The sequence below is a fragment of the Eulemur rufifrons genome, chromosome 28, assembly GCF_041146395.1.
Source record: "Eulemur rufifrons isolate Redbay chromosome 28, OSU_ERuf_1, whole genome shotgun sequence".
Classification (NCBI taxonomy): domain Eukaryota; kingdom Metazoa; phylum Chordata; class Mammalia; order Primates; family Lemuridae; genus Eulemur; species Eulemur rufifrons.
In genome coordinates this window covers 49741066-49768269 of record NC_091010.1, presented here as the reverse complement: position 1 = coordinate 49768269, position 27204 = coordinate 49741066, and the positions used below count along the sequence as shown (strand labels likewise).

General features: G+C 50.1%; 1 protein-coding gene across 1 annotated transcript in view; it reads right to left on the bottom strand.

Moving 5' to 3' along the window:
- The window catches only part of NEURL1 (neuralized E3 ubiquitin protein ligase 1), a 68846-nt gene extending 44008 nt beyond the window's left edge, over positions 1–24838 (bottom strand). Inside the window, exon 1 of the mRNA XM_069460759.1 lies at positions 24754–24838. Within this exon, the coding sequence (XP_069316860.1) occupies positions 24754–24838 (85 nt within the window). The remainder of the gene's footprint in view (positions 1–24753) is intronic.
- Positions 24839–27204: the final 2366 nt, after the last annotated feature.

Here is a 27204-nt window from a genome sequence, read left to right as displayed (position 1 = left end):
AAGAAAGATGAAAAAATTAGCCAGGAATGGTGTTGCACACCTGTAGTCCCAGCTACTCAAGAAGCTGAGCCCAAGAGTTTGAGGCTGCAGTGAGATATGATCATGCCACTGCACTCCAGCCTAGGCAAAAGTGGGAAACCATCTCGTTAAAAAAAAAAAAAAGTCTCCCATCAAAGAAAAGCCCAGGAACTGATGGCTTCACTACTGAATTCTACCAAATATTTAAAGAAAAACTAATACCAATTCTTTCTCAAATTCTTCCAGAAAATTAAAGAGGAAGGAATTCTTCCAAACTCATTGTATGAGGCCAGCATTACCCTGATACCAAAACCAGACATGAACACAACAACAAAAGAAAACCACAGGCCAATATTCCTGATGAAGATAGGTGCAAAAGTCCCCCCAAAAATTAGAGCAAACCAAATCCAACAGCACATCAGAAAGATAAAACACCACTATCATGTGGGATTTATACCAGGGATGCAAGGATGGTTCAACATATGCAAATCAATAAACACGACACATCACATCAACAGAATGAAGGACAAAAACTATATGATCATCTCAATAGATGCAGAAAAAGCATTTGATAAAATTCAATATCTCTTCACAATAAAAACTCTCAACAAGTTAGGCATAGAAGAAACATACCTCAACACAATATAGGCCATATATCACAAACTCACAGCCACTATAATATTGAAAGTGGATAAGTTGAAAGCTTTCCTCTAAGATCTGGAACAAGACAACAATGCCCACTTTCGCCACTCTTATTCAACAGAGTACTAGAAGTACTAGCCAGAGCAATTAGGCAAGAGAAAGAAATAAAGGACATCTCCAAAATGTAAAAGAGGAAGTCAAATTGTCCCTGTTTGAAGATGACATGATATTTTATATAGAAAAATCTAGAGACTCCACCAAAAAACTCTTAGAGCTATAAACTCTAAGGAAAATCACAGAAAAAAAAATACCTAAGAATAAATTTAACCAAGGAGGTGAAAGGTCTCTACAAGAAAAACTATAAAACACTGATGAAAGAAATTGAAGAGGACACAAAAAGATGAAAAGACAACCTATGTTCATGGATTAAAAGAATTAATATTGTGAAAATGATCATACTACCAAAAGCAATGTACAGATTCAATGAAATTCCTATCAAAATACCAATTATATTCTTCACAGAAATAGAAAAAAAAATCCCAAAATTTGTATGCCACCACAAAAGACCTCAAATAGCTAAAGCAATCCTGAGCAAAAAGAGCAAAGCTGGAGGCATCACACTGTAGGCTTTCAAAAAATACTACAAAGACCAAAACAACATGGTACTGACATAAAAAACAGACACACAGACAAAGGGAACAGAAAAGAGAACCCCAAAATAAATCCACATATTTACAGCCGACTGCTTTTTGACAAAGCCACCAAGAGCATTCATGGGTGAAGGGACAGTCTCTTCTATAAACGGTGCTGGCAAAACTGTATATCCATAGGTAGAAAAAGAAACTAGACCTCTATCTCTCATCATATACAAAAATCAACTCAAAATGGATTAAAGACTCAAGTGTAAGACCCTAAACTATGAAACTACTAGAAGAAAACATAGGAGAAATGCTTCAGGACATTGGTCTGGAAAAAGATTTTACGGAGAAGACTTCAAAAGCATAGGCAACAAAAGCAAAAGCAGACAAATGGAATTATATCAAACTATAATGCAGAAATGAGAGAAAATATTTGCAAACTATTCATCTGACAAGGGATTAATATCCGGAATATATAAGGAACTCAAACAACTCAACAGCAAAAAACCAAATAATCCCATTTAAAAATGGGCAAATGATATGAATAGACATCTCTCAAAAGAAGACAGATAAATGGCCAAGTATACAAAAAAATGTTCAATACCACTAATCACCAGGAATATGCAAATCAAAACCACAATGAGGTATCATCTCACGCCAGTCAGAGTGGCTATTATGAAAATGACAACAAATAACAAATGTTGGTCAGGTTGCAAAGAAAGGGGAGCTCATACACTGCTGGCAGGAATGCAAATTAGTACAGCATGGAAAACAGTATGGACGTTCCTCAAAAAACTAAAAATAGCACTACCATATGATCCAGCAATCCCACTAATGGGTACAAATCCAAAGGAAAGGAAATCAGTATGTTCAAGAGATACCTGCACTCCCATGTTTACTGCAGCTCTATTCACAACAGCCAAGATGTGGATTCAACCTGCGTCCATCACCAGATGACTGAATAAAGAAAATGTGGTACGTATACACAATGGAATACTATTTAGCCATAAAAAGAAGGACATTCTGTCATTTGTGACACCATGGATGAGCTTGGAGTACATTATGTTATTGAAATAAGCCAGGCAGAGAAAGATAAATACCAAATATTCTCATTCATATGTGGAAGCTAAAAAAGTGGATCTTATAGAAGTAGAGAGTATAACAGTGGTTACTAAAGGCAGAAAAGCGTTGGGGTTGGGGGTTAACCAAAGGTTGGTTAACGGATACAAAGTACAGCTAGATAGGAGGAATAAGTTCTAGTGTTCTGCAGCACTATAGAGTGCCTCTAATTACCAACAATTTATTGTATATTTTCAAATAGCTAGAAGAACAGATTCTGAATGTTCTCAGCACAGAGAAATGATAAATGTTTGCAGTGATATACATGCTAATTACCCTTATTTGACCATTACACATTGAATACCTGTATTGAAATATCACACTGTGCCCCATAAACATGTACAATTATTACATGTCAACTAAAAATTATACTAAAGGCAAAAAATGCTGTCACATTATATATAAGGAAGACAACTGTAAAATAGTAAAAAATTCTAGAAGGATTTTGCACCCAAATTTGTTCATAAGCATCTTCAGGCTCTTGTTCTACTTTAAAGAAGCCAAAACTGACAACTGCAGAGCCTGCCATAGGAGAGTGCCTACGAGGATACTCCAGGGAATTTGAATCAGCAGATCTTGGCTCTACATCAAGAGACTGACTAATAAATGTAAATTTGTATGTTTTGGTTAAAATATTTAAGCAACATACGTATCCTTTTATACAAGTCCCCACATTAACTTTTCACCTAACCGACCGATGAGTCTCCTGTTCCAATTACATGAGACAAACAGGACTTCTAAGAACATATTAATAAAAATGAAGACCCAGAAAAAAAAAAACCACACCAAAATGTTGACATTAAGCATTTCTATGTGAGTTCTTACTTTTTCCTTTAAACTTTAATGGATTTTCCAAAAAGCATATATTACTTTCACAATAATTTAAGCAATAAACCATTTTTAAAGCAATTATTGCTGGTGGTGGGAATAGAGTTTAAAATGGTGACACAAATGATGATGACGGTGCAGTGTGATGTCCAGGACAGGTGGCCGGAAACCACACACAAGCTCAAGGAGGATTTGGGGTCTTCTGGATAAGCCCTGAAGGGGTTCGTTCATCTCTCTGGAGGGGAAGAAGCCCAGGCGCCACCTCCCACAGGCTCCCACTAAGGCAGTTGTGTCCAGGATTCCACCCATCGTTATATTATGCACATTTGCACACCCAGCCCTGTCCTGGGCACTGAGAGGAAGACTATGAGAAGGAAAAGCAATTTAACCTTTTTTTTAGGCATAGGCACAACCACTGGCAATCATATACCAAGTATCTCATTTAGTCTTCAATAGAGCTAATCAAAGTAGGGTGTTGACTCTGTAGGCCACCCTCTCTTTGCAGAAGGGGAAGGGCTATAAAAGTTCATTTTTTAAAAAAAAAGTTTAATCCAGGTGCAGTGCTTTATATCTGTAATCCCAGCATTTTGGGAAGCTGAGGCAGGAGGATTACTTGAGTCCAGGAGTTTGAGGTTACAGTGAGCTGTGAACAGGCCACTGTACTCCAGCCTGGCAGACAGAGCAAAATCCTGCCTCTTAAAAATACAAAACAAAAAAACTTTAAACTATAAAATTAACACCCTTACTGTTAAAAATAAAGCAATGAAAGCACCGACTTGTATGGAGTTGCAGTAATGGAGTAAAAGCATCCCATTCCCCACCGCACTACTCCGTCCCCCAGCTATTCCCTGGAGGTAGCCCCTGGGAACAGCTCGGGGGACATCTGCTGAGCCTGGGTCTGTGTTTGCATAACCACAGTACACGTGGATGACTGATCAGTACACTCGCAGATAGATACCAAGTTACAGAAACACGGAGTAGAGAGTTGTGCCCCTAGATAGCTACATGGCTCGCGCCTTCACCTCCTTCAGACGCCATCAGGCCCTCTTTGGCCAACCTATTTAAAAGTAAATGTCCCCAGATACTCTAGGTACAAATAGGCTCATACAATACATATTACTACACAATTTGCTTTTTTTCTTAACAATATGGTAGACATTTTTTAAATCATGGTTACCTCACACTAATGTTAAAGTCTGCAAAGTATTCCTGTGTATAGAAATGCCATCATTTACTTGACCCACTGCTCCCTCCTTCTTGAAACTCTGTGTGAGTGCTAAGTGGGGAGGGGACACAAGAGGTGCCCTCCATGGCTCTTGACGGTAAGCTCTGTCAAATTTCCGTCTAGGATATCGACTGGTCGTGGGTCAGGGCATGCAAAGTTACCCTCAAGAGACAAAACAGCCCCTAGACGTGAAGGAGACCTTGAACAAACCTCAAGAAAAGACGTGTTCATTGGATACCAAGGATCAGCAAAAAGGGGGTGTCATGGAGGCACACGGTGGTGGGGCCTGTGGGAGCAGAGCCAGGCATATGGTGCCCTGCCAGGCCAGCCCAAGTGCTGGGTCCAGCTGGCAGGCATTTCCCTGTGGATGAAGTGGCCCCGGCAAGGCTCAGAGCCCACGGGCATGAAACTCTCAGATTGTGTTCTCAGCTTATCTGGCCTCATGTGGGTTCACCCAGCACTTGAGACGCTTCCTACAGAGGAGGGATGTCAGGAAGTCCATCTGGCAGTAAATTTCTCTTTGGGAAATAGAGTATTGAATAGAGTATCTGATTTGATCCATGAATCTCTGCAAACTTGATTAGAGGGAGGCAGGAGCCCCCAGTCCCATCGACGCAGAGGAGACACAGAGGAGATGGGAATTTGGGGCCAGCTCAGCAGAAGGCCAGACGCTGGCAGTAGAGTACTCACTAAGGAACCACCCCTCGGGCTGGCCAGCCTGTGTCACTGCAGCCTGCCTGTGCCATGGCTCACCTTCTCCAGACTCCCAGTAATAAACAGTAGACACCTACTGCTTAATGAACTCTTGCGATACACCAGGCCCTCAGCCACGTGTCCCACAGCTCTGATCTCATCTAATCCACACAACGGCCCATGAGCTAGGAACAGGTATACCCATCACCACGTTTGGGAGATCAAGGAACTCACCCAAGGACCCAGAGGTCAAGATTCAAGAGGCAAGATATGACCCTAGGCCGGACTGACCCAGGGCAAGCATTTAACAGTTCACAGGGGGTGTCCCAGGCTCCCTTACACCAGCACACCTGGGAGTCTTGTAAAGTTTTTTTAATTGTTGAGCATCAGGAATTCTCCCTATATTCTAGATATTAATCCCTTGTCAGATAAATGATTTGCAAATATTTTCTCCCATTCTATGGGTTTCCTTTTTACTTTGTTGATAGTGTTGTTTGTTTTGAGACAGAGTCACACTCTGTCACCTGGGCTAGAGTGCAGTGGCATCATCATAGCTTACTACAACCTCAAACTCCTGGCCTCAAGTGATCTTCCTGCCTCAGCCTCCTGAGTAGCTGGGACTACAGGTATGCGCCACAACACCCTGCTAATTTTTCTATTTTTTGTAGAGATAGGGTCTCGCTCTTGCTCAGGCTGGTCTCAAACTCCTGACCTCAAGCGATCCTCCCCACCTCAGCCTTGATAGTGTTTTCTGATACATACATTTTTAAAATTTTCATAAAGTCCAACTGGTCTACTTTTTCTTTTGTTGCCTGTACTTTTGGTATCATATCCAAGAAATTATTGCCAAATCCAATGAGATGAAATGTTTTCCCTACGTTTTCTTCTAAGAGTTTTATAGTTTTAGGTCTAACGTTTAGGTCACAGATCCATTTTAAATTGATTTTTGTCTCCGGTGTTAGGTAAGTCTCCAACTTCATTCTTCGAATGTGCATGTCTAGTTGTTCTATTACTGTCTGTTGAGAAGACCATCCTTCCCCTACTGAGTGGTCTTGGCATCCTTGTTGAAAATCATCTGACCATATACAAGAGGTTTATTTCTGGGCTCTCTATTCTATCCCATTGGTCTCTGTGTCTGTCTTTATGCCAGGACTTAATGTTGTGATTACCATAGTTTTGCAGTTAAGTTTTGAAATCAGGAAGTGTGAGTCCTTCAGCTTTGTTTTTTTTCAGAACTGTTTTGGCTATTCAGAGTCCCTTGAGGAGGAATCTGCATTTTTACAAGCTCCCCAGGCAATCCATAGGCCCATTAAAGTCTGAGAACCACTGCACTATGCCATACCACATACCACACCTCCAAACTCCACTCCCTTGGCCTCTCTGGCCCTCTGCCCTTTCCTGGTTCTCCTTGTCCCTCTCTGACAACTCCTTCACGGTTTCATTCTGTCCACCTGTGATGCTTCACCCACTCTCATGGTTTAAGTGGCACCCATTGCTGGCAGCTCACTGCAGCCATGACCTCTCCCCTGAGATTGAAGTTCACACATGGAGCTGCTGACCCCACATCTCCCCAGGATGGCTTGGGGCCCCTCTGACACACCCTGACCAAAACCCAACCCACCATGTTCCCTTCCAATCCTCCTCTTTTGCCTGGGGTCCCAGTGGATCCCCATCCTCCCAGTCACCAAACAGCCTGGGCACCATCCTGGACTCTTCCCTCTCCCTTGCCACCTTCACCATGCATTTACCAAGCACACTTCTTAAATGTGTCTCAAATGTGTCCCTTCCTCTCCTTAACCATACCTATGGCTCAGGCTTTGGCATCCTTCCCCTAGACAACTTCACCCTCATCATACCTGGTCTCCCTGTCTCCCAACTTGTCCCTCCTAAATCCATCCTCCACGGGGCAGCTAGAGTGATCCCTCCAAAAAGCAAATCTAAAACCTCCAACAGCTCCCATTTCCCAGAGATGCCCAGGGCCTGTGTGGACGCTGGTTCATACATCATCCCCTTTCACTTTTACGGCTGAGTTAAATGTTTCACTAGGTGGTGGTTTGCTCTTGGCAACAAGATGAGCTTTTGTAAATGAGTGTCTCACTGACCTTGTAGCAGTGAAAGTTTACTATACCTTGATAAACAGCCTTGGATAATGCCCTAGTGTCACTGTGGAACGAGTGGTGAATGGAATTCTCATAGTAAACAACGCGGTGTCTCCTGCTGGAATTTCCCCAGCACCCGGGCCTTCGAGTTAGGATTTCCCAGGCCCACACTTTCTAACATCTCTTCTTTCCCAGCCCTACAATGGTCAGTTACAGCTTCCTACGCTCCAGCTGTGTGTTCTCTGTGCAAAGTACAAGTGAATAAGTGAGACGCTCTTTTTAAAGGATGTGAAACGGGGAACTTCCTCTGGAAAGAATATCTAAATACGAATTTGCTGTTTCTCAAGTCGGGGACCGAGAGAGAACTGAGAGGTGCAGGGGGAGAGCCGAGCACACCCCAGCAGCCAGGACCCTGGCTCGTGGTCATGCTTCCTGCCCCACTCCGCACCCTGTTTAGGGCACTCGGGGGCAGATGTTTTGTCATCCTTGCAGCAACCACGCTGCCCGCTCTGCAGAGCCAGGGAACTAGAGCCCCAGGTTTTGAAGTCTCTGCCCCGAATTAGTAGCCCAGCTAATGAATGTCAGTCAAGATGTGAACCCAGGATTTGAACCCAAGTTCTTGCCACAGTGTCAGGTGATGCTCCCTCTGTCCCCCACCAGCCCTGGCTCTCTCTGGGGGTCTGAGCGGGAAGACTCTCTCCCCCACACAAATTTCTGGGTCTCAGGGACCTGACCCTGCAGACTCAGGATTCTAGACATGGAGAAGCCCAGGGGAAGGCGGCCCAGGCCAGGGCAGGAGGGGCTGATCCCAGGCAGAGGTGGTCAGAGAGCAGAGACCTCACGGAGGGTCCGTGCCCCTCTTACAAGGAAGAAGGAGCCTGCGGCAGCAGAGGCAAGACCAGACCCAGCTCCCCTGAACTCTCAGCTACCGCTGCCTTTCCTCTCCTCCCGCCAGCCTGTCCTCCCTCCCACGTCCCTCCCCTCAGTCACTGCCCCAGGCCTCCCTGCTGGGCTGCCCCAGCTGCAGGCCACCCCAGCCAGATGCAGCAGCGCCCCCTCCAGCACCACCCACCCCCCAGCTCCCAGGCCAGAGGCGCCCTGGCCCACAGTACCTGAGACCAGGCACCAGGAGCCCCAAGTTCTAGGTCTCCACCTGCTTCAACTTGCCTTGTGAGTCTAGGCAGGTCCCTCCTCTCTGAGCCTCAGTTTCTCCTCTGTGAACAGGCAGGGTTGGACAACAGGCGCCCAGGCACTCTCCAGCCCTGAGGCCCTGGGTGTGGCCCAAGGCTGTCCTCAGTCATGAACCTGGCAGGTACTGAAATGTCCTAGGGCCAGCCTCTGTGGCATAGACACCTTGGTGACCCTTGGAGGGGCCACCCAGGCCACACCCTGCAGTGGGGTCCCGGTGGGTCTCCCCAAAGCCCCCAGTGCCTCCCAGTAGAAAACAATGAGTTTCATTCCAAATAAGGGAACTACAGCAAAGTTCCCTGCCATGGCCTGGTTCCGGCTGGTTTATGTTAGCTGGACAAGACTAAACAGACCTTCACATTCCCAGTATTAAGCACTAAAAATGAAAAAGCGCCTGCTTGTCTCTGGAGCACTGGGGCGAGGGAGAGGTCAGTGCTCCCCTGGGGCCCCCCCGAAAGGCTCAGAAGACTTGGGGGAACGAGGGGAGGGCAGCCAGGGAGGAACAGAGACTTCAACAGGCAGCAAAGTGAGGTGGGCACAGGGCGATGTTGATGGTGAAGGCATTGTGGCCTGGGGGCATGTGTGGAAAGTGCCAGGTGGCCTCTCTGTCTGCAGGGGTTGTGGGGGAAGTGAGAAGGGAACCAGACAATGAGAAGATGGAGGGAGGGAGGGAGGGAGAGACAGAGGGACAAAGAGATGCAGGGAAGGAGCAAGGTGGCCAGCGACAAGAAGACCCTGAAGCCACCACCCCACCTGCCTTGACTAGGAGGCCAGGAGGGATGGGGGAAGGGCAGAGAAGGGAAGGGACCCAGCCACTTCCTGGACAACACAGCACTGTTCCCAGCTGCCCACCTGCCTCCCCAGTGTGGACACAACTAGCCTGAGATAAGAATTTAATTATTTACAAAACAGACAAGCCTGAAGCACTACCGCCTGCCTTCCAGCTTCCCCACACAAGCCAGCTGCACTTGAACTTGCCCTCCAGCCCAGCCAAACCCTGCAGGGCAGCTCCAGCCCCCCAGCACCCGGCCACACTGTGGTCTCGAGACCCTGACTGTTCCCATTTTAGAGGCAAACAAACTAACACTTAGAGGGGTGATGGTCACTCGTCTGTGGCTGCAGAGCTAGGATTAGTGGTACCCACAGCTTCTGAATCCTGTGGGTCAGCCCCCACACCCTCAGGCCACACTGTCATTGGCCAGCCTCGTCTATGGCCATGCACAGGCAGCTTCATCTCCTCCATCAGTCCCCAGCCCATCCTCAAGAGAAAGCTCCTCTCTGTCTCTCCAAACTTCTCCACCATTCTTCAAAACAAACCCCTCCTCCTGGAAGTCCTCCCAGATTCCATTCAGCCTAACTGACCACTCTCTCCTCTGCCCTCTGACCTCCCTCAGTCCCAGTGATCAGTCCACAGGCTCTATGAAAGCAGGGCCATGCCTGTCCCCAGAGCCTGGCAAGGGGCCTGGCACCCAGAAGACACCCAAAGAACATCTGTGCCATCAAGGAACGACTGAATGAACCCATGGTTCCATCTTGCTCTGGCCTTCTCTTGTCTTAGCCCCAGAGCCTGGTTCAGAAAATGTCATTTCAACAGATGAGAAAAAAGTGGCCGTGGCCACCCTGAAGGGCCCATGGGAAAAAAGTTTGAATTCCGCAGAATTAACCCAATCTTGCATTCATTTCAAGCTATTGGTGCTGACTCTGTGTGCCAGGCACAGGTGGCAGCAGCACAGCAGTAGGCAGGAGAGACATGGAAACAGGCCCTGCCAGCTGTGTGATCAGTGCTCGGATGGGAGAGCCAGGGCAGCCATGGGGGCGGACAGCAGAAGCCACCTAGCCTGGCCGGTGGGCAGGGAAGGCTTCCTGGGGGAAGTGATGCCTAAGCCAACACCTGAGAATGAGCCTAATGATGACAACAACAGCTAATATTTATTATGCTTTTATTACTAGTCAATCATTATCTCAAATAAGGAATTATGGCATGGGGAAGTTAAGCTTCTCGCACAAGGTGGCACATGCAGCAAGACGAAGTCCAGCTCTGAAGCCTGTGCCTTCGCCCCAGGGCCTTCCATCCCACCTGCCTTTCCTCTTCCCTCCTTGCACCCCAGGCACAAATGCCCAGCCCAAGTCCATCCAGATGCCCTTGAGGAACTCTAGAGGTCCACTGGGCTGCACCAGAACTCCACATCTGGGTTGGGTTTCCATAGCCAGTGGGACCCCCCCAGGCCTCTCAGCCTCTCAGGTCCCTTGGCCAAGGGTAGAGAGCAGGGCTTGGGGGTCCCTGTAGACCCAGACAGTGCTACCCCCACATCCCTGGAACACACTTGCTGGGGGAGAAAACTCGCTCCTCTGTCCCAAAGGAGAAGTTCTTTGGGGACATGAAAGAAATTTCCCCAAAGCTGGAAAGTGCTGCCCCCATTCACTACTATCCCCCATTTGGATAGAACAAAGGAGGATCCCCGAGACAGGAAAGTCCCCCTGCAGCAGGGGTGGCTGGGGCTAGGAGCCCAAGAGTCAGAAGCCTCCCATTCAAGGCCTTCTGGCAGCAGTGTGACCAGGGGGTGACAGTGAGGGGCCCTGGAAATGTCCAGGAAATAAGGCCAAGACCACCGCCTCAGCAACTTCTAGGGGGTCTGGAGCAACACCCAGGAAGGAAGAGGCCAGAGGGCTCCACAAAGCTGAAAGCCCAGGACAAGGGTCATGATATGTTTCCTTCCCAGCAGCTTTGGCTCCCTGAGAGAGGGATCCTCCCTGCAGGTGGTAGGGGTGGGAAAGGGGAGAGGGCCATGGGTTGGTGGCCCAGCACAGACACAGACGTTTCTCAGCCAGGTGCCAGCCCAGCTGGGGGCGGGAGGACAAATTTTCTGCATCCGAGTGGCTCAGCAGAGCACGAGGGAGACAGCCCAGCCCCTTCAGGTCACAGCTTACCCACATGTTTTCCCCTATGGCTTGGCCTGAGAAGGGCCAGCACATCAGGAGGGGCTCCTGACCCAACCCAGCCTGGCTCCCGCCTGCCAGAGCCACATGCCAAGCCCCAGGGACCCAGATTTAACATGTCCCGCTCAATGTGCACTCCCTTTCCCCAGGGGCCACTCAGCACAAGTTAAGATCCGACTGGCACTAATTGGACCAAGCTGGCAGGGCCTGGGGCAGCCTGTGTGCTGTCCCCATGGATCTGACTCACCGAGCAATGGCCATTGGTGTCAGCAAAGCCCACTATTGGTGGCATTTTAGGAGGCTCGAGTGGGCGTGGATGGTGCTTTGTGAGTCAGCATCACTGTCTGACCAAAGCTTGCAGCCGGAGACCCGGAGCTCACAAGTGACTTCTCTACAGTCTCACATCCAGGCAAGGGCTAGAACCCGGGCCTCTTAGACATCAGCTCAGGAGTCTCTCTACTGGTCCCTCATCTGCTAATGTCCCCAGGAAGTCTCCACTAGAAGAGAAAGGAAGTTCTAGCTATTCCCTTCCTGCCAGGAGGGCACAAGACCTCCACCCTGATAATCAAACCCCAAGCCCAAGGAGGGAACCTCAACCCACTGCTAGAATAGGGAGCCCCCCAGATGGACTCTTGGCCACAAGGCTCAACTGTAGCCATGAATCCTGGACCCTTAAATAGAAACCTACCTTCCAGGAATAGAACCCTCAACCTCAGCATGGAACTCAGACCCCCAAATTGGGAACCTCAATATTAACCCAGAACCTTGCCAGCAGAAATGGCATCTTTGCCAAAAATAGAACCTCATACCTCAGGAACTGAACCTTAGCACCAAACAGAAAACCTCTACTTTCAGAACAAGTCCTGCAGCTGGGCATGGTGGCTCACGCCTGTAATCCTAGCACTCTGGGAGGCTGAGGCAGGAGGATCGCTGGAGCTCAGGAGTTCGCAACCAGCCTGAGCAAGAGAGAGACCCCGTCTCTACTAAGAATAGAAAAATTAGCCAGGTACCATGGCATGTGCCTGTAGTCCCAGCTACTCAGGAGGCTGAGGCAGGAGGATCGCTTGAGCCCAGGAATTGGAGGTTGCCGTGCGCTAGGCTGACGCCATGACACTCTACTCAGGACAACAGAGTGATACTCTGCCTCAAAAAAAAAAAAAAAAAAAAAAAACCAAGTCCTAAATCTTGGGGAGATATCTCCTCAACAGCCAATCCCGGCTCTTCTTACGTAGAAGTGCACTACATAACAATGTTTTGGTCAACAACAGACCACATATAAGACAGTGGTCCCATAATATCATAACAGAGCTAAAAAATTCCTACTGCCTAGTGACAGTCGTAGCCATCATAACATTGTAGCCCAACGCATTCCCTTTTGTATGTTTAGATACACAAAGACCATTGTGTTACAATTGCCTGCAGTATTCATTACAGTAACATGCTGTATAGGTTTATAGCCTAGGAGCAATAGACTACACCAGATAGCCTGGGTGTGTAGGAGGCTATGCCACCTAGGTTTGTTTTAACGCATTCTATGATGTTTGCACCACAATGAAATCACCTAACAATGCATTTCTCAGAACATTCCCCCATCATTAAGTGAGGCATGACTCTATTTTGTTTCTTTAAAACAACCTCAACCTGGGGATCAGACAAACAAACCCAAGCTCCCTAAAACAGATCATTTTACAGTGAAGGAAACAATACTTCCTCATGCAAGCAAAACCCTAGTTTCCAGGTGGGCTGCCCTCTGATGCAGAAACCTCCACGTGAGTGGCATTCAGGTCACTCACGGCCCAGCCCAACCATCTCCTTGGCTCCACATCAGAGTCTGGGAGTCTGGCTGGTCTCCGCAGCTGCACAGATCTGCAGCCCCAGCCTCAGTGGGGACAACCGCTTCTGCACCTGTCAGGCACTGGCTAAGCTCTCTCAGCCCTGAAAAGAGGGGGTGTCCTGCACGGGACTTGAGCACAGGTGGGAGATAAGGTCTGTGGCCCAGGCAGGGATGGGCACTCTATTGAGCCCAAGGTCTGCTTTGGTTCCTGGACGCTGGAGGAGAGGCCAGTCTGCTCAGAGGCAGAAAGTGTTCCTGGCTGAACCCTGAGGGCAAGGGTCAGGAATGGGTGTTACCCTAATACTGATTCAAAGAGGCCCCACTAGGAGGCCCAGGAAAAACCTGAAATATGACTTTCACAATGGCCATGACAATCTGGGCCTCTTGTCTCCTCTGTAAAGTAGCTATGAATCCTAGTCATGGGAGGAGAGAGCTGGAGGGGACTGTTTAAGCGCTATTCAAATGCACAGACCGGCCCTGTGAGAAGTCCCCAAGCCCAGCAGCAGAGACAAACAGGCTGTTTCTCCCCTCTCCCATTCCCACCTGCTGCCTCATTCCCCAGCCCACTTTTCCGCATTGTTTTGCTACAGGGCCATCCATCCAGTCCCTCCAGCTCGCCTCCCCTTGACAGTTTTATAATTTAGTAAGTGCTGAGCCACAGGGTGGGGGTCTGAGGCTTTGATCTCCACTCCGGGAAAGCCAGAGCGGCCCTGGCCTGTCCCGGCTGATTTATGGCCACCCTTCCTGCTGGCTGGGAACTGGCATCCACAGGGACCGGGAGCTACCTGAGAAAGGGTCAGGGTCAGGACTGAAGGTCCCTGGTGCAAGGGCCAGCTGGAGCCAGGTGCACATCGCACCGCCGGTGCTGCCTCTGCCCTCCTGGGAGCTACAGGCAGAGGGACATTAATTATCCATGGTGTCCCGGGGGGTAGGGACAGAACCAACAGCTCAGGGCCAGCCCAGCCCTGCTCACCTGTCTCTCTTCCTGGCTCTAAAATCTCACACTCTTGGCAGGAACACAGCTCCCAAGGGAGCACCCATGCAGTAGCATGCACACCCCCATGAAGCGCCCTGGGTGCCCCAGGGACCACGGCTGCAGAAGGCTGGACTCAGACAGCACACGCAGCTCCTCAGCAGCTCCCTCTGCCGGGCCTCCACTCCAAATCTTCAAGTCGACCTTCCAAGGTATCTCCCAAATCAATCTACTTGCCTCCTGCTCATCGCCTACCCTGGCAGAAGACACACCTCTCTCCTTGCCTAGAAGACTGCAGTGACCTCCTGCCTGGCCCTTCCCTTACCCCTTTCTTGCCCCGGGAGCTTTCTAGGACATCTAAGTGATCTTGTCCCTCTTCTGTTATCAAGCCCTCGGACAGCGAGCTCTAAGCAGGCATCCACAGGCAGCATCCCCATCACATTTGGGGCCAGCATCTGTCCCCCTCAGGTGTCCCTCTGCAGTCAGCTTCTAGCAGCTCCTAAGAGCATCACCCTGCAAGGTCAGAGCCTTGAGATCTTGTCACCATCTGATCCAGTCCAGCTATATGGCCTTGGGCAAGTTACTTCCGCACTCTAAAGGAGATAGGGACAAAACAATCTCTATGACACATTTGAGTTCTGATGTTTGAATCAGTGGCTACCAGCACTTCCACCAGCCATCAAGCACACACCTGACGGCCTGCCAGACCTTCAAAGAAACATTTGCTGGGAAGATCAGGGCAAGAAAAAGAAAAGAAAGCAGACATGGAGGAGGAGGAGAAGGAAGAGGAGGGCTCCAGGACCCTTCTGCCAGTACGGGCTGATGTCTGAACTGGACAAGCCTGGGCCAAGAGCACCTCAAGGGCAGAGACCACGCCCAGTAGTCACTTCTCAATTCTCCATACCCAGCGCCATGCCTGGCTCAGAGAAGGCACCAACACAAGAAATGAATCAGCCGGAACATCCTTGCAGCTTCACTCTACTCTGATAGGAGCAAAGGATCTCCTCCTCTCCCTCTCAGGGAACACCTGGACACCCCTACCACACTCTAGCCTGGGCCATGTCCGGGAGAACATCAGCCTCTCAGCAGATGCCAGGCAGAGGCTGGGACAAGTGAAGCGAAGCGGGAAGGATGAGGGTGAAAGCTGGAATCATGTGGAACTGCCACCATCCTACCACAGCGCCCTCCCCTGGCAACGTCCCCCCTTTTTTGTCCCCACCTCAACCTCCAGAGCACCCAGGATAGCATTCTAGGGCAGCAGGGCCAAAGAAGGCCACCTAGGTAAGCCAGCAGATGTACTTCCCTCCCTCTCTCCCCCATCCCAAGAAGGCTCCTCTTTCCTCCTTCTGCCCCATCCCCACAAAGACAGTCTTTGTGACCAGTGATTAACTTCTGTGGACAGGAGTGAGAGAGGTGGGGGACACCTCTGAGAGGCAAGGAAGCAGCTTCTTAATGATTTTCTGCTGAAAGTTCCCTGGCCAGGAGGGCCGGGATTACTCAGCCCCTCCATCCTCAGCAGCGGCTCTGAGCCAACCCTGAGCTCTGTCCTAAGCACTGGGTGCTGTGCCAGTCCCTCCCCTAGGAACACCCTTCACTGTGGCCCTCCATACCCAGCTCAAAATTCTCAGCTGAGGGTAGTACAGCCCCCCTAGGGTGCTTTCAAAGTTATACGAGTGTTAATTTTTTAATGTCATAAACGAAGGTGGCCAGTAGCATTTAACAGGCAGGGCCAAGGATGACAAATGAACAGTTCCACACCCAATGTAATAGTAGCTGTCCCCCTGGGAACACAAAGCCAAGCCTACTCATTTGCAGGTCACTTCCCTAGAGAAACTTTCCCTGACCCCCAAGACCAGGTCTAGTTCCCCCTTTATAGTTCCTTAGTTTCTCTTTCACAGCCTTTTCCCAAATGTAACTGTTTGCATAAGTAATTAAAGAAACAGCTGAGCAGAGCAGTTAAAAGAAGTAGGTCCTCCAGCCTCCAAGAGGAGCCGCATAACTACCCACCCCTTAAGCGTGGGCTGCCCATAGTGACTTCTTTCCAAAAAGTGCAATATGCAACGGGAGGAAAGTGTAACTTTAATTGACAATGGAGAAACGCGACAAGCACTACTCAGCCAGGCACTCAAGGTCAACATCAATAGTGATGAGTCACGTTGACAGCAGGTGCAATGGATGACGTGATGAAAATGGCACTTTACCTCTATGATCTTTCTCTCCAAAACCCGCAACCAGGATCTAATCATGAGAAGGCCATCAGACAAGTCCCAATAGAGCGACAGTCTATAAAAACCTAACCAGTAATCCTCAAAACTGTCAAGGTCATCAGAAACAAGGAAAGTGTGAGAAACTGTTAACAACTAAGAGGAGCCTAAGAAAACATAACAACGAAATACATAATGTGGTGATTAAAAACACAATGCGGCATTCTAAATGGGAATCCCCGTACAGAAAAGTGACATGAGGGAAAGCTGAAGAAATCTGAATAAAATATGGACATTAATTTAATAACAATGTATCAATCTTGGTTCGTTAATCGTCATAAATGTTCCATCCTAATGTAAGATGTTAATAATAGGGAAACTGGGTGTGGGATCTATAGAAAATCTCTGTAGTATTTTTGCACTAATTCTGTAAATCTAATACTGTTCTAAAATTGAAAATATTATTTTTTAAAAAGAAAAAAAAAAGGAATGGTAGCTCCAAAGTCAGAAATCTTGGTTAGAATCCCCCCAGCTCCACCTCATACCAGCCATGGGATCTTGGGCAAGTTACTTAACCTCTAAGTCTCAGTTTATCCATCTGTAAATGGGCTAATAATCTCACCCACTCCACATGGTTATCGTAAAGATGGAATGAGACGAGAGGTGTAAAGGGCACGGCACAGGCTCTAGCACACAGAATGTGAGTATTAATAGCAATCGTCATCTCCAGACTCATGTTGCTCAGGAGCCATTTTTGTTCCCGTCTGCTTTCCCACTGGAGGGTAAGCCCGTGGTGACAGCCCCATCTATTTTGTGTACCGCCATATCCTCAGGCCTGGGGAGCGCCTGGCTGGAGGCTGATGCTTAGCATTTGTTAAATGTGTTGAATGTGGAATGAGCTCTCCCACCCATGTCTCACCCTCCCCATCAGTGCATCCCAAGAACCCCTACTCTCGGCCCAGGTGAACTTCAGTCCCCAAGCCCGGCTCTGAGCCCTGCCTCCCCGTCAGAACTGTAGCTAGAGCAGAGAGACCGTCAGGGCCTCCCGCCTGCCTCCCGGGGACTCCTGGCTATTCCCTCCTCCTCCCCCCTTAGCCCTTCTTTTCTCTGTGCCCAGTGCCCCAGCCCCCACAGACATCAACACCTGCTCATTTCCTGAAGCCATCTTGGCAATGACCCCTGATAAGCATCTTTTCAATAAACCCTGGAGCTGGATCTGTCATCCAGAAGCCATATTCTCCCCCTCCCATCCCCTCCCATCTCCTCCAACTTCCTGGGCTGGCCTGTTAGAGCCTCTGGTCCAGCCAGGCAGTCCCATAGGGCCTCTGGGCTCTGGCTTGCTGGGGAGTGGCCAAAAGGCAGCCCAGGCTATTCCGTGAGCTGACCCTCCTCACAGGCCTGCTGGCTCGGTAGCCCGGCCCTGCCAGTGCCACCCGGACTGATGGACAGACGCTGGCCAGTTCACTCCCCTCCACCCTGAGGCCGGTTTCCCAGGCGTTACCAAGGAGACCACTTGCCTCCTGCCCAGGGTTGCCAAAGCAACTGGCTCAGTGAGAAGCAGCCCCTCAGTCTCCAGCCCCTGGGTGTGCAGGTCCAGGATTGAGACTGTCACAGACTGACAGGAAACAGGCAGTCCAGGCCTGCCCTGGGCAGTGCCCATCTCCCGCCCTCCTGCCTCTCCCCACTTTTCCTCCTTCTGTCATCACTTTTGCCCATCTGGCCTCCATCTCAGGCTCTGTGATTATAGAACCAATGCCTGGGCTTCAATGTGCACACCTGGGAAGTGGGCACATGCCATCTGCTAGCGACTGAATTTTATCCCCCCAAATTCATACGCTGAAGTCCTAACGCCCAATGTGGCTATATTTGGAGATAGGGCTTTTAGGAGGTAATTAAGATTAAATGAGGTCATAGGGGTGGGGCCCTGACCTGATAGGATTAGTGGCCTTTTAATAAGAGGAAGATATCTCTCTCTCTCTCTCTCTCTCTCTCTCTCTCTCCATATGCACATACCAAGGAGAGGCCATGTGAGGACACAGCATGAAGGAGCCATCTGCAAGCCAGGAAGAGATCCAAGCATACTGGAGCTCAGACTTCCAGCCTCCAGAACCGAGAGAAAATAAACTTTTGTTGTTTAATCCACCCAGTCCTGACATCTGAGTCCCTCCAAGACATGACCCCGGCCTACCTTCAAAGATTGTCCTGTTAACCTCCCCACTGGAGCCCCACATCCCTGGCAAGAGGGATGCTCACTGTCCCCGAACCCCGAGGTTTCTGACTCTGTGCCTTTGCTGCCAGGCCATTCACTTAGACACCCTTGTAGCTCCACCCCGAACCTCTGCCAGCTCCAGGCTGTCCCCCTCTGAGGAGCCTCGTCCCACCTCCTCGAGAGTGCCGGGCAGGGCTGTTCTGAGGCCTCACAGCCTCAAGAGTTCTCAGATTGTGAGGATCTTGTTAAACATACAGGTTTGGGGACCCCATCCCCAATATATTCTGAGTCAGTGGGTCTGAGCTGGGAGCTGAGAATCCGCACTGTAGACACACATCCAGCTGACTGTGCGCACAGAAAAACCTCAGTTTGAGAAATACTGGCCCCAAGGAACAGCAAGCTCCCTCCAAAGTGTCTGATGACCAGCTGATGGGTCTATATGGCTAAAAACCCTGCAGGGAGGTGTAAGGGGCCAAGGGCTGGGAATTCCACACTAGCCCAGCCCTCTTGGTCCTCTGGTTAACCAAGTGAGGAAGCAACAAGACCCTATGATGTGCCCTTTCTCACCTCGGGGGCTCTGTCCAGAGACTAGAAAATTGCTCCCCAGTCTCTTTCCCACAGTGGAAGATGGAGGCCACCCAAGGCTGAATTCTGCAGAGGAGGATAATATAGTAGTCACAACAATGAATTCTAAACTCGGAGAGCCCTGGGTTTGAATCCCAGCTCCATCAGTTTCTAACTGCATGGTCTGCAATAAGTTACTTAACCTCTCTGGGCCTCATTTTTCCCCATCTATAAAACTTTGACAACACTACCTCCCTCACTTGGTTATCCAGAAGCTATTAATGGAAATAATCCACATATAAGTACTTGGCACACAGTAACCACCCAACACATGGTAGCTACTATAAATATTATTATGATCATTAACACAACAGGGTTCCCAGGTAAAACTGAACTGAAAACCAAGGCTTGCAAGATGGGTGCTCGGGGTTCAAGAGAGGGCTGACTCAGCCAGCCTGTCTGAAGTCTCAGGGTGCTGAGGAAGCCACTAGGCACCCTCAGGTCTGTCTGCTGCTTTCCTGGGGGCAGACAGCTGGACGAGCTCACCTAATCTACAAGCGTCGTGACAACCAAGGAAGGAGCCCAGACTACGGGAAGATCTGTGGGTGGGCCAAAGAATAGAGACCTTGAATATCCAATCATGGAAGTCCATAAGGGGAAGGGGCATGATGAAATTAGTACCATAGGAGGATCACTCTGGCAGAATGTGAAATCAGAAAAGTGGCTAGGACCTCGTCCAAGGAGGACCCATCCTCTACCCCCACCCCCAGAGAGCAGTGGAAAAGCTCAATGTCTGCAGACAAGTTCCCACGGCTCACTCTGGCCCACCTTAAGAATCAAGGTCCTTAGCCAACCTTAGCATCTCCACATCAGCCCCGCAGGAGCCTCAGCCATCATAGAAAAAAGACTGGACACAACAGGTGTCTGGCGGGTGTCGCATCCAGCCAGAGCCAAAAGAGGACAGTCTCCCTGCGACTATCACAACCAGTGGCTTTGTGAAGTGCCCGATTCAAGAAACACTACCTTTTGAAAGATGGGAGGTCTACGCCTAGGTATATACCCAGAGGAGTTGAAAACAGATGTTCAAACAAAAACTTATACACAAATGTTCATAGCAGCATTATTCATAAAAACCAAAAGGTAGAAACAACCCAAGATCCATCAACTGATGAATGTGTAAATAAAATCTGGCATATTCACACAATGGAATATTATTCAACCATAAAAAGAAAAGAAGATACATGCTACAACATGGACAAACCTTGAAAACATTATGCTAAGTAAGAGAAGACAGACACAAAGGACATATATTATTTCATTTACATGAAATGTCCAGAATAGGCAAATCCATAGACACAGAGAGTAGATTAGTGGTTGCCAGGCACTTGGGGGAGGGGTGATGGGAGTGACTGCTCTATGGGCATTGGGTTTCCTTTTGGGGTGGCGAAATACTCCAGAATTAGATAAAGGTGGTGGTTGCACAACATTGTAAATACGCTAAATGCCACCGAATTATACACTTTAAAATGGTTGAAATGGTGAATTTTAGGTTAAGTAAATTCTACCACAATCATAAAAAAATATGGGCAGTGGCCCATCCAATCCCCATCTGTGGGTGAGCACTGAGGCTGAATAAGCCTTCCCAACGGGTTTCCTAGTTGCCTGTCCCTCAACACTTAGCTCTGAGCAGGCAGGCACCGGGAAAGAGCTGGGAAAGGAGGAAAATCTTTATTCTCTGTATCTTTCTCCATGAAGCATGACCCCACTGCCCTAGTCACTCTGCCCCTCACTGCAGATACACCTACACGCACCTGATCCCCTCCAAGCCTTTGCTTGTTCCCTCCATGTCCGGCTCAAATCCTTCCCTGATGCCCCTTCTCTGATCTCTGCCCACACATCTGGGGTTTCAACAGTCTAACCTGCCAGGCACAGTGGCTCACGCCTGTAATCCTAGCACTCTGGGAGGCCAAGGCGGGAGGATTGCTTGAGGTCAGAAGTTCGAGACCAGCCTGAGCAAGAGCAAGACCCTGTCCCTACTAAAAATAGAAAAAATTAGCTGAGCATGGTGGCATGCGCCTATAGTCCCAGCTACTTGGGAGGCTGAGGCAAGAGGATGGCTTGAGCCCAGGAGTTTGAGCTTGCTGTGAGCTAAGCTGATGTCATGGCACTCTAGCCTGGGCAACAGAGTGAGGCTCTGTCTCAAAAACAAAAAACAAAAACCAGTCTAACCAAGCAAGTATTTGATTCCATTCTCTCTCTCAGCCTTGCTTTTTGAATAGATCTCCAGCCTGTGAAAGCCCAGTGATGTCAAAAGCCCTCACTCCTGAGCCAGGCACCCAGGAGCCCCTTGGGCACTGCCTATTCCTATTGGCCCTAAGCCCAGAGCTATAACCTCTCCCCTGGACACTCCTAGACCAACGCTCTCCAGAAGCTGGTGGGAATCACCAGCAGTGGAGTGCGGTCAGTGTGTCTCCAGGAAGAAGACCAAAGTCTACCACCCAAGAGGTGGTGGTCCAGTCCCATCTCATTCAGCCTGACAGCCAGACAAATCTTTGATCACCAATCAGTCCCAGAGTGCCTTGTACACAAAATCCCTTCCAGTTGTTTTAATTAAAATGGTGAGGAATCAAGAGGTGTCAATTATAGGAGAGAAAAAAGGTTGAGACAATTGCTCCATCTCCACCCCCAGCAAATTTCTGGATGGGCATTGATCAGAATGAGAGGTGAATTCCAGGTGAGTACAGAGAAATCCCCGCAGAACTGGGCGGGTGGGAAGAATCACAGCCCACCAGGGTCAACACCAATAAATGAGAATGGAATCTGGATGGCCACTGAAATATCAGAGAAGACACCTAGGTCAATGCTCATAGGAGGGAATGTGGAGTGAACATCAAACAACTGCAGAATAAAGGTGACGGTTCTATTAGAGTAGGCAAATGGGAGCAGGTCCCTAGAAGCCAGGCTGAGGAAGATCCGTGGACCATGGATGAAGGACAGAGGGCACCAGTAGGTAGGTAGCCTTCTTGGACACACTCTATCCTTCATTTCAGGTTTGGAAGGGGCAGAATCAAAATTCCCATGGCCACCTCCAGTAGGTGTGTGGATGGGGACCCCTCCTGCCTCCTGCCAAAGACCCTAGCCACACAGTCCCAAACTTTAGATTTAAAAAAGTACAATTACTGGAGTCTCCTCTGGGTTTCCCTAGAGTCCAGGATGGAGTAGAGCCTTCTCAAGGGGGCAGTCTGTGAGTACTAAAACACACTAAGTCAACTCACTGGCCCCCAGCTAAGCCCAGCCCCTGAAGGCCCTGAAGGCCCAAGCCAAGTTTTGCCACTTTACTTTGGGCAAAGCACTGTCCTTTTCCTTCATTCTTCTCCCTCATGAGGGAGGTTAAACTCATGATGTTCATGGGTTCCTCCATCATCAGGAATCAGTTTCCAATGCTCAGAAACAGTCTTTATACATGCTAACACTGATAGCTTATGTCTGATTATAAAAATAATACTTGCTTATTGTAAAAATTTAGAAGAGAACAAAACAAAAAAAGAAAAAAATTTTCATATGCTCCCATTGCCCACAGGAACCCATTGTTAACCTTTTGGAAACTTTCCTTACTACCTTTTTTGTTTGTTTGTTGTTTTTTTTTTTTTTTGGTTGGTGTTGGGTGTTTTGTTGTTGTTTGTTTGGATTTTTTTTTTTTTTTTTTTGGAGTCAGAGTCTTGCTCTGTCACCCAGGCTCGAGTGCAGGCTGGAGTACAGTGGCGCAATTATAGCCCACGGCAGCCTCGAACTCCTAGGCTAAATCGATCCTTCTGTCTCAACCTCCCAAGTAGCCAGGACTACAGGTGTGCACCACCGTGCCTGGCTATTTTCTTTTTAATTTTTTTTTTTTAGCAATTGGGTCTCTCTATGTTGCCTAGGCTGGTTTTGAACTCCTGGCCTTGGGTGACCCTCCTGTCTTGGCCTTTCAAAGTGCTGGGATTACAGGCATGAGCCACCTCGCCTGGCCTCATATAATTGTTTTAAACAAAATTGGCATCATACAGTCTTTACGATGTTGTATTCTGTCATTATGCCATACGCATTTTCCCAAGTCATTAAATATTCTTCAAAAATATAATTTTAATGACTGGATAGTACTCCATTGAGAGTATATACTATGATCACTAGCATGTAAGTTGTTTTCCTACTGTAAATAACACTGCCATGAACACCCTAGTCTAGTGCTATAAGTATTTGACTGCATCTCCATTTCCTTAGGATTAATTCTTGCAGGTAGAATTACCAGGCCATCAAATTGATATTTTAAAAGGGTCTTGACATGTATTGTCATATAAATTTCCAAGAAAATACAACAAACCAATTGATTTTCCTGAGCCAAGTGAGAGCTGGAGTTCTAAAAGAGTTAGAGTTAGAATGCAAGAGAGTGGTCCTCTCCCCTCCAGCAAAAGAGGGGACAGGATTCGAAGTCAGAAAATACAGATCTGCAGCCTAGCTTCACCTCTCACTGGCTTTGGGAACCTGAAACAAGCCTTGGTTCTCCTCACCTGTAAAATGGGTTTGATTAGCTCTGCTAACTACCTAGAGCAATTGCCTGTCCCTGAAAAGGTGTTTGTGAAAGTTCTTTGCAAGTGTTGGTGTTTTGCATTAAAGGGCCTTATTACTATTGTCTTTCTCATACCCTGGGGGTCTGAGAAAATGAGGTGTTCTCTGTGAAAGCCCACAGGACTTCCCTTCGTGGCTTTTAACCATCAGAATTCCCAGGACAAGTGCCATTGGTTCTGAGGTGACAGAAAAGCAGCTTCCTGAAGGGAATTAGTAGAGTCTGAGGGCCCAGAAAGACCGAGCAGTGTCTTCCAAAGGTCAGACACAGCGATGGAAGCTGCGAGACCCAGGGCTGGGCCTAGGGCCACCCCGAGGGTTCTGGGTGGATCTGGGGACATAGCAAAGATCCTCCTGGTAAACGTCCCTCTGTTTCAAGCCTTCCAGCCCCTCCTTTCTAGGGTTCTGACTGGATATCTGATCTTTGGGAGAACTGGAAACCAAGGTGATTCAAGGGATTCAAAAACTGCAGAGGACCCCAGGAACCATCAGCTCTGACCCCTTCTTCCAGGCTGCTACAAGTCAGTCTGGATGTTTAAGACCCTCTCATTGAAAATGCAACTAGTGCTTCCAGCCTGACCTCGCCAGCCCCAGGCGGATGAAAAAGAGACCGTGGCGCCTCCTTGAGAAGCTCAGCTGGACGACCTGAGCTTCCCTCCACACTCCCTGCTCCCCTGTCCACCCGGCGGATGTCCTTCCCCGCCTCTTCATGCTCGCCTAGCGTCAGGGCCTGAGGGGACTCCAGTGACGTTCCCAGTGCTGGCAGGAAGAACTGCGCAGACCCCAGGAGCGCCATCCTGCTCGGTTTTCACCACCACCGGCAGCCCTGCACCCCCAGCCCACCTCCACGGCCAGATGTGCACCTCCAGTCTCCAAATAAGCATAACAGGTGGCATCTGCCCGTCCTCCCCAACCACACCTCCCTGCCCCTCCGCCTGCGCCCCAGTCCCCCGGCGGCGCCGGCCGGCCGCGAAGCCTACCTTTGAGGTTCTGGGAGTGGCCCCGCGGCGCCCGGCTCGGGTTTCCTCGGGGCAGAGAGGGGATACTGGAGAAGTTGTTACCCATGGCATTCGGCCCCAGGGGCTTCGGCGCTCGCGGGGGCCGGCGAGGCCGGGCGGCGGCGTTGGTCCTGTGTGCGGGGAGTGCGCGCGCCGGTGCGCGCCGCCCGGGGCGGGCCCAGGTGGGGCTGCGGCCGGGGGCAGGCGGGCAGCTGCTCTCCTCCCTGGCCGTGGGCTTCGCGGTCCTCGGCGGGTCCTGCCCGCCGCGGGTGTCCTCGCGCCACCCGGCTACCTGCCTCCCATTCCCCGCAGCGGGGGCGGGGGCCGCGGGCGGGCCCCTGGGCCGGGGCCGGCGGCGCCCGGGACTCGCCTCCTCCTCCTCGCGCTGGCGCTCGGGCTCCGGCTGGTGGTGGGCGGCGCGGCGGCGGCGGCGCGCTCCCCCGGGGCCATAGAGTCAGGGCTCCAGGCGCCGGTGCTCAGCGGCTCTGCCTGCCCGGAGGCTCGGCGGCTTGGCGGCCGGCTCGGTCCCCGCCCGCGGGGACGGCCGCTGCGGTGACGTGCGTGGCGCCCTCCCGCCGGCGGGTCTGCATGGAGCGGGGCTCCGTGGAGAGCCGGGCGCTCTGGGCTATGCCGCCGAAGCTGGTCTCCCCCGGCCGCCGCGCTCCCGCCCCCGCCGGGTCCCGACCGCCACCGCCGCCCCCGCCGTCGCCAGGATTCCCTCGCTCTGGTTGTTATGGTGACAGCTGCGCCGGTGAATGAGCGTCTTAGTGACACGCGTGCGCCCGCTCGGCCAGATGTGGCCCCGGGGCGCGACGCGTTCTCGGCTGCCACCAAGTTCCCGGCGCCGCGGGGGTCCGGGCACGGCGCTGGTTGGGGTAAAGGCGAAGATTGGGGGTCCAGGGGTTGGCCTAGTCCTCTCACCCGTCAGTGAAACTTGGGCGTGAAAACGAGAGGAACAGAACTGCGAGAACGTTGAGCTTCCCGGACGCCAGGGGCGAGGTGAATTAGCGCCAATTTACAGTTTCCCCGGCACCGGGTACAGGTGTTTTTTCTTGAGTGAAAAGCTCAAGAAAAAACCTAAATGAGCGAATGGATGATTGAATAAAGGAATCGAGATTAGGGACTCCAGCACCTGACCTTCCGCTCCCAGTCAGATCTCGGGGCCCTGGGGTCAGCGCTCAGAGCAAGACCGGCGGCAGCACCGTCACTGGACAGATGGCAGTGCGGGCCTCTGGATGCCTACAGACCGGACCCACAACGCTGGGCCTCTGGTCAAGCCAGAGGAACAGATTTCAGGGACAAACCATCAGAGAACCACCAACTTTGAACTGAGTGGTTCTGTCAGCTCTAATGGCCCATGCATAGGGGGGAGGGTCATGCAGCCTCTGGCAGTCAAAGAAGGCTTCCTGGAGGAAGGGGGCTTCATCAAGTGCCCCGTTCAAATGATTCTTCCATCAGTGTAGCTCAACACTGCTACCAAGAAGCCTGCAATAAGGGAAAATGAAGTCATTCTCCTCCTACCTGTACCTGGAGTATCTCTTCTCCCAGGCTATCAGGGTAGAAATGCTCCAAGGTCCCTCCCTCCTCCCAGAAAATCAACCTTCCAGCTCTGCTAGGTCATCTCTAGCTCCCTGATCCAGAGTCCAGTGAAGGCATGGGCAGGCAATGGGCACCTCATCCATCCTCTTCTGGAAAGTTCTTCCCCTAAGTCTCCGTGTGACAGCTCCTCGTTCGTTATTCAGGCACAGTTCATGTCCTGATCTTCCCTAACCATCCCAACTGAAGAACCCCCACCACTCTGGCACTTTCCATACCATTATTTTGTTTTATTTTCTTCATAGCTTTTATATTGAATTAGTTTAAAAGTAGCCTTTCTCCTTAATTAGTTTAAAAGTAGCCTTTCTCCTTGCTCATGTTCTGCCTTCCCCACTGAACATAAGCTCTGCGAGGGGAGAGTGTAGGTCTATCATGCCTGCCATGGTGTCCCTAGGCCCTGAGAGAGTGCCTGGCACGTGACAGAGGAATTCACTGTAGAATGGATGAATCCCCCTGCCTGCCAGCAAAACTCCACGAAGTCCCTTGGGAGTAGAGCTTTCTGGACCACCGTTTGTTTCCCCCCTTGCCCTCCACCCCACCCCATTCCAGGCATCACACCCTTAAATGTCTGGGACTCCAGGAGAACTAGAAATATCTGTGGCAGCTGCTCTCTGGAGTCTGGAGGGAAAGACAGCCCCGACCTCGGCCTCCAGCCTCTCGGATGCCCAGGATCACGTGCCCAGCCAGCTGCAGATGGCCCCGGCAGGTCGGGGACTGCTGTCTTATTTATGGGCAGTATCTTCCCCAGGCGCACTCCCAGCTGATGACTCAGGCGTCGGAAATCCATGGGCTCTGAGCAGCATCACACACACATTTGCACACACACCTCTGCCCTGT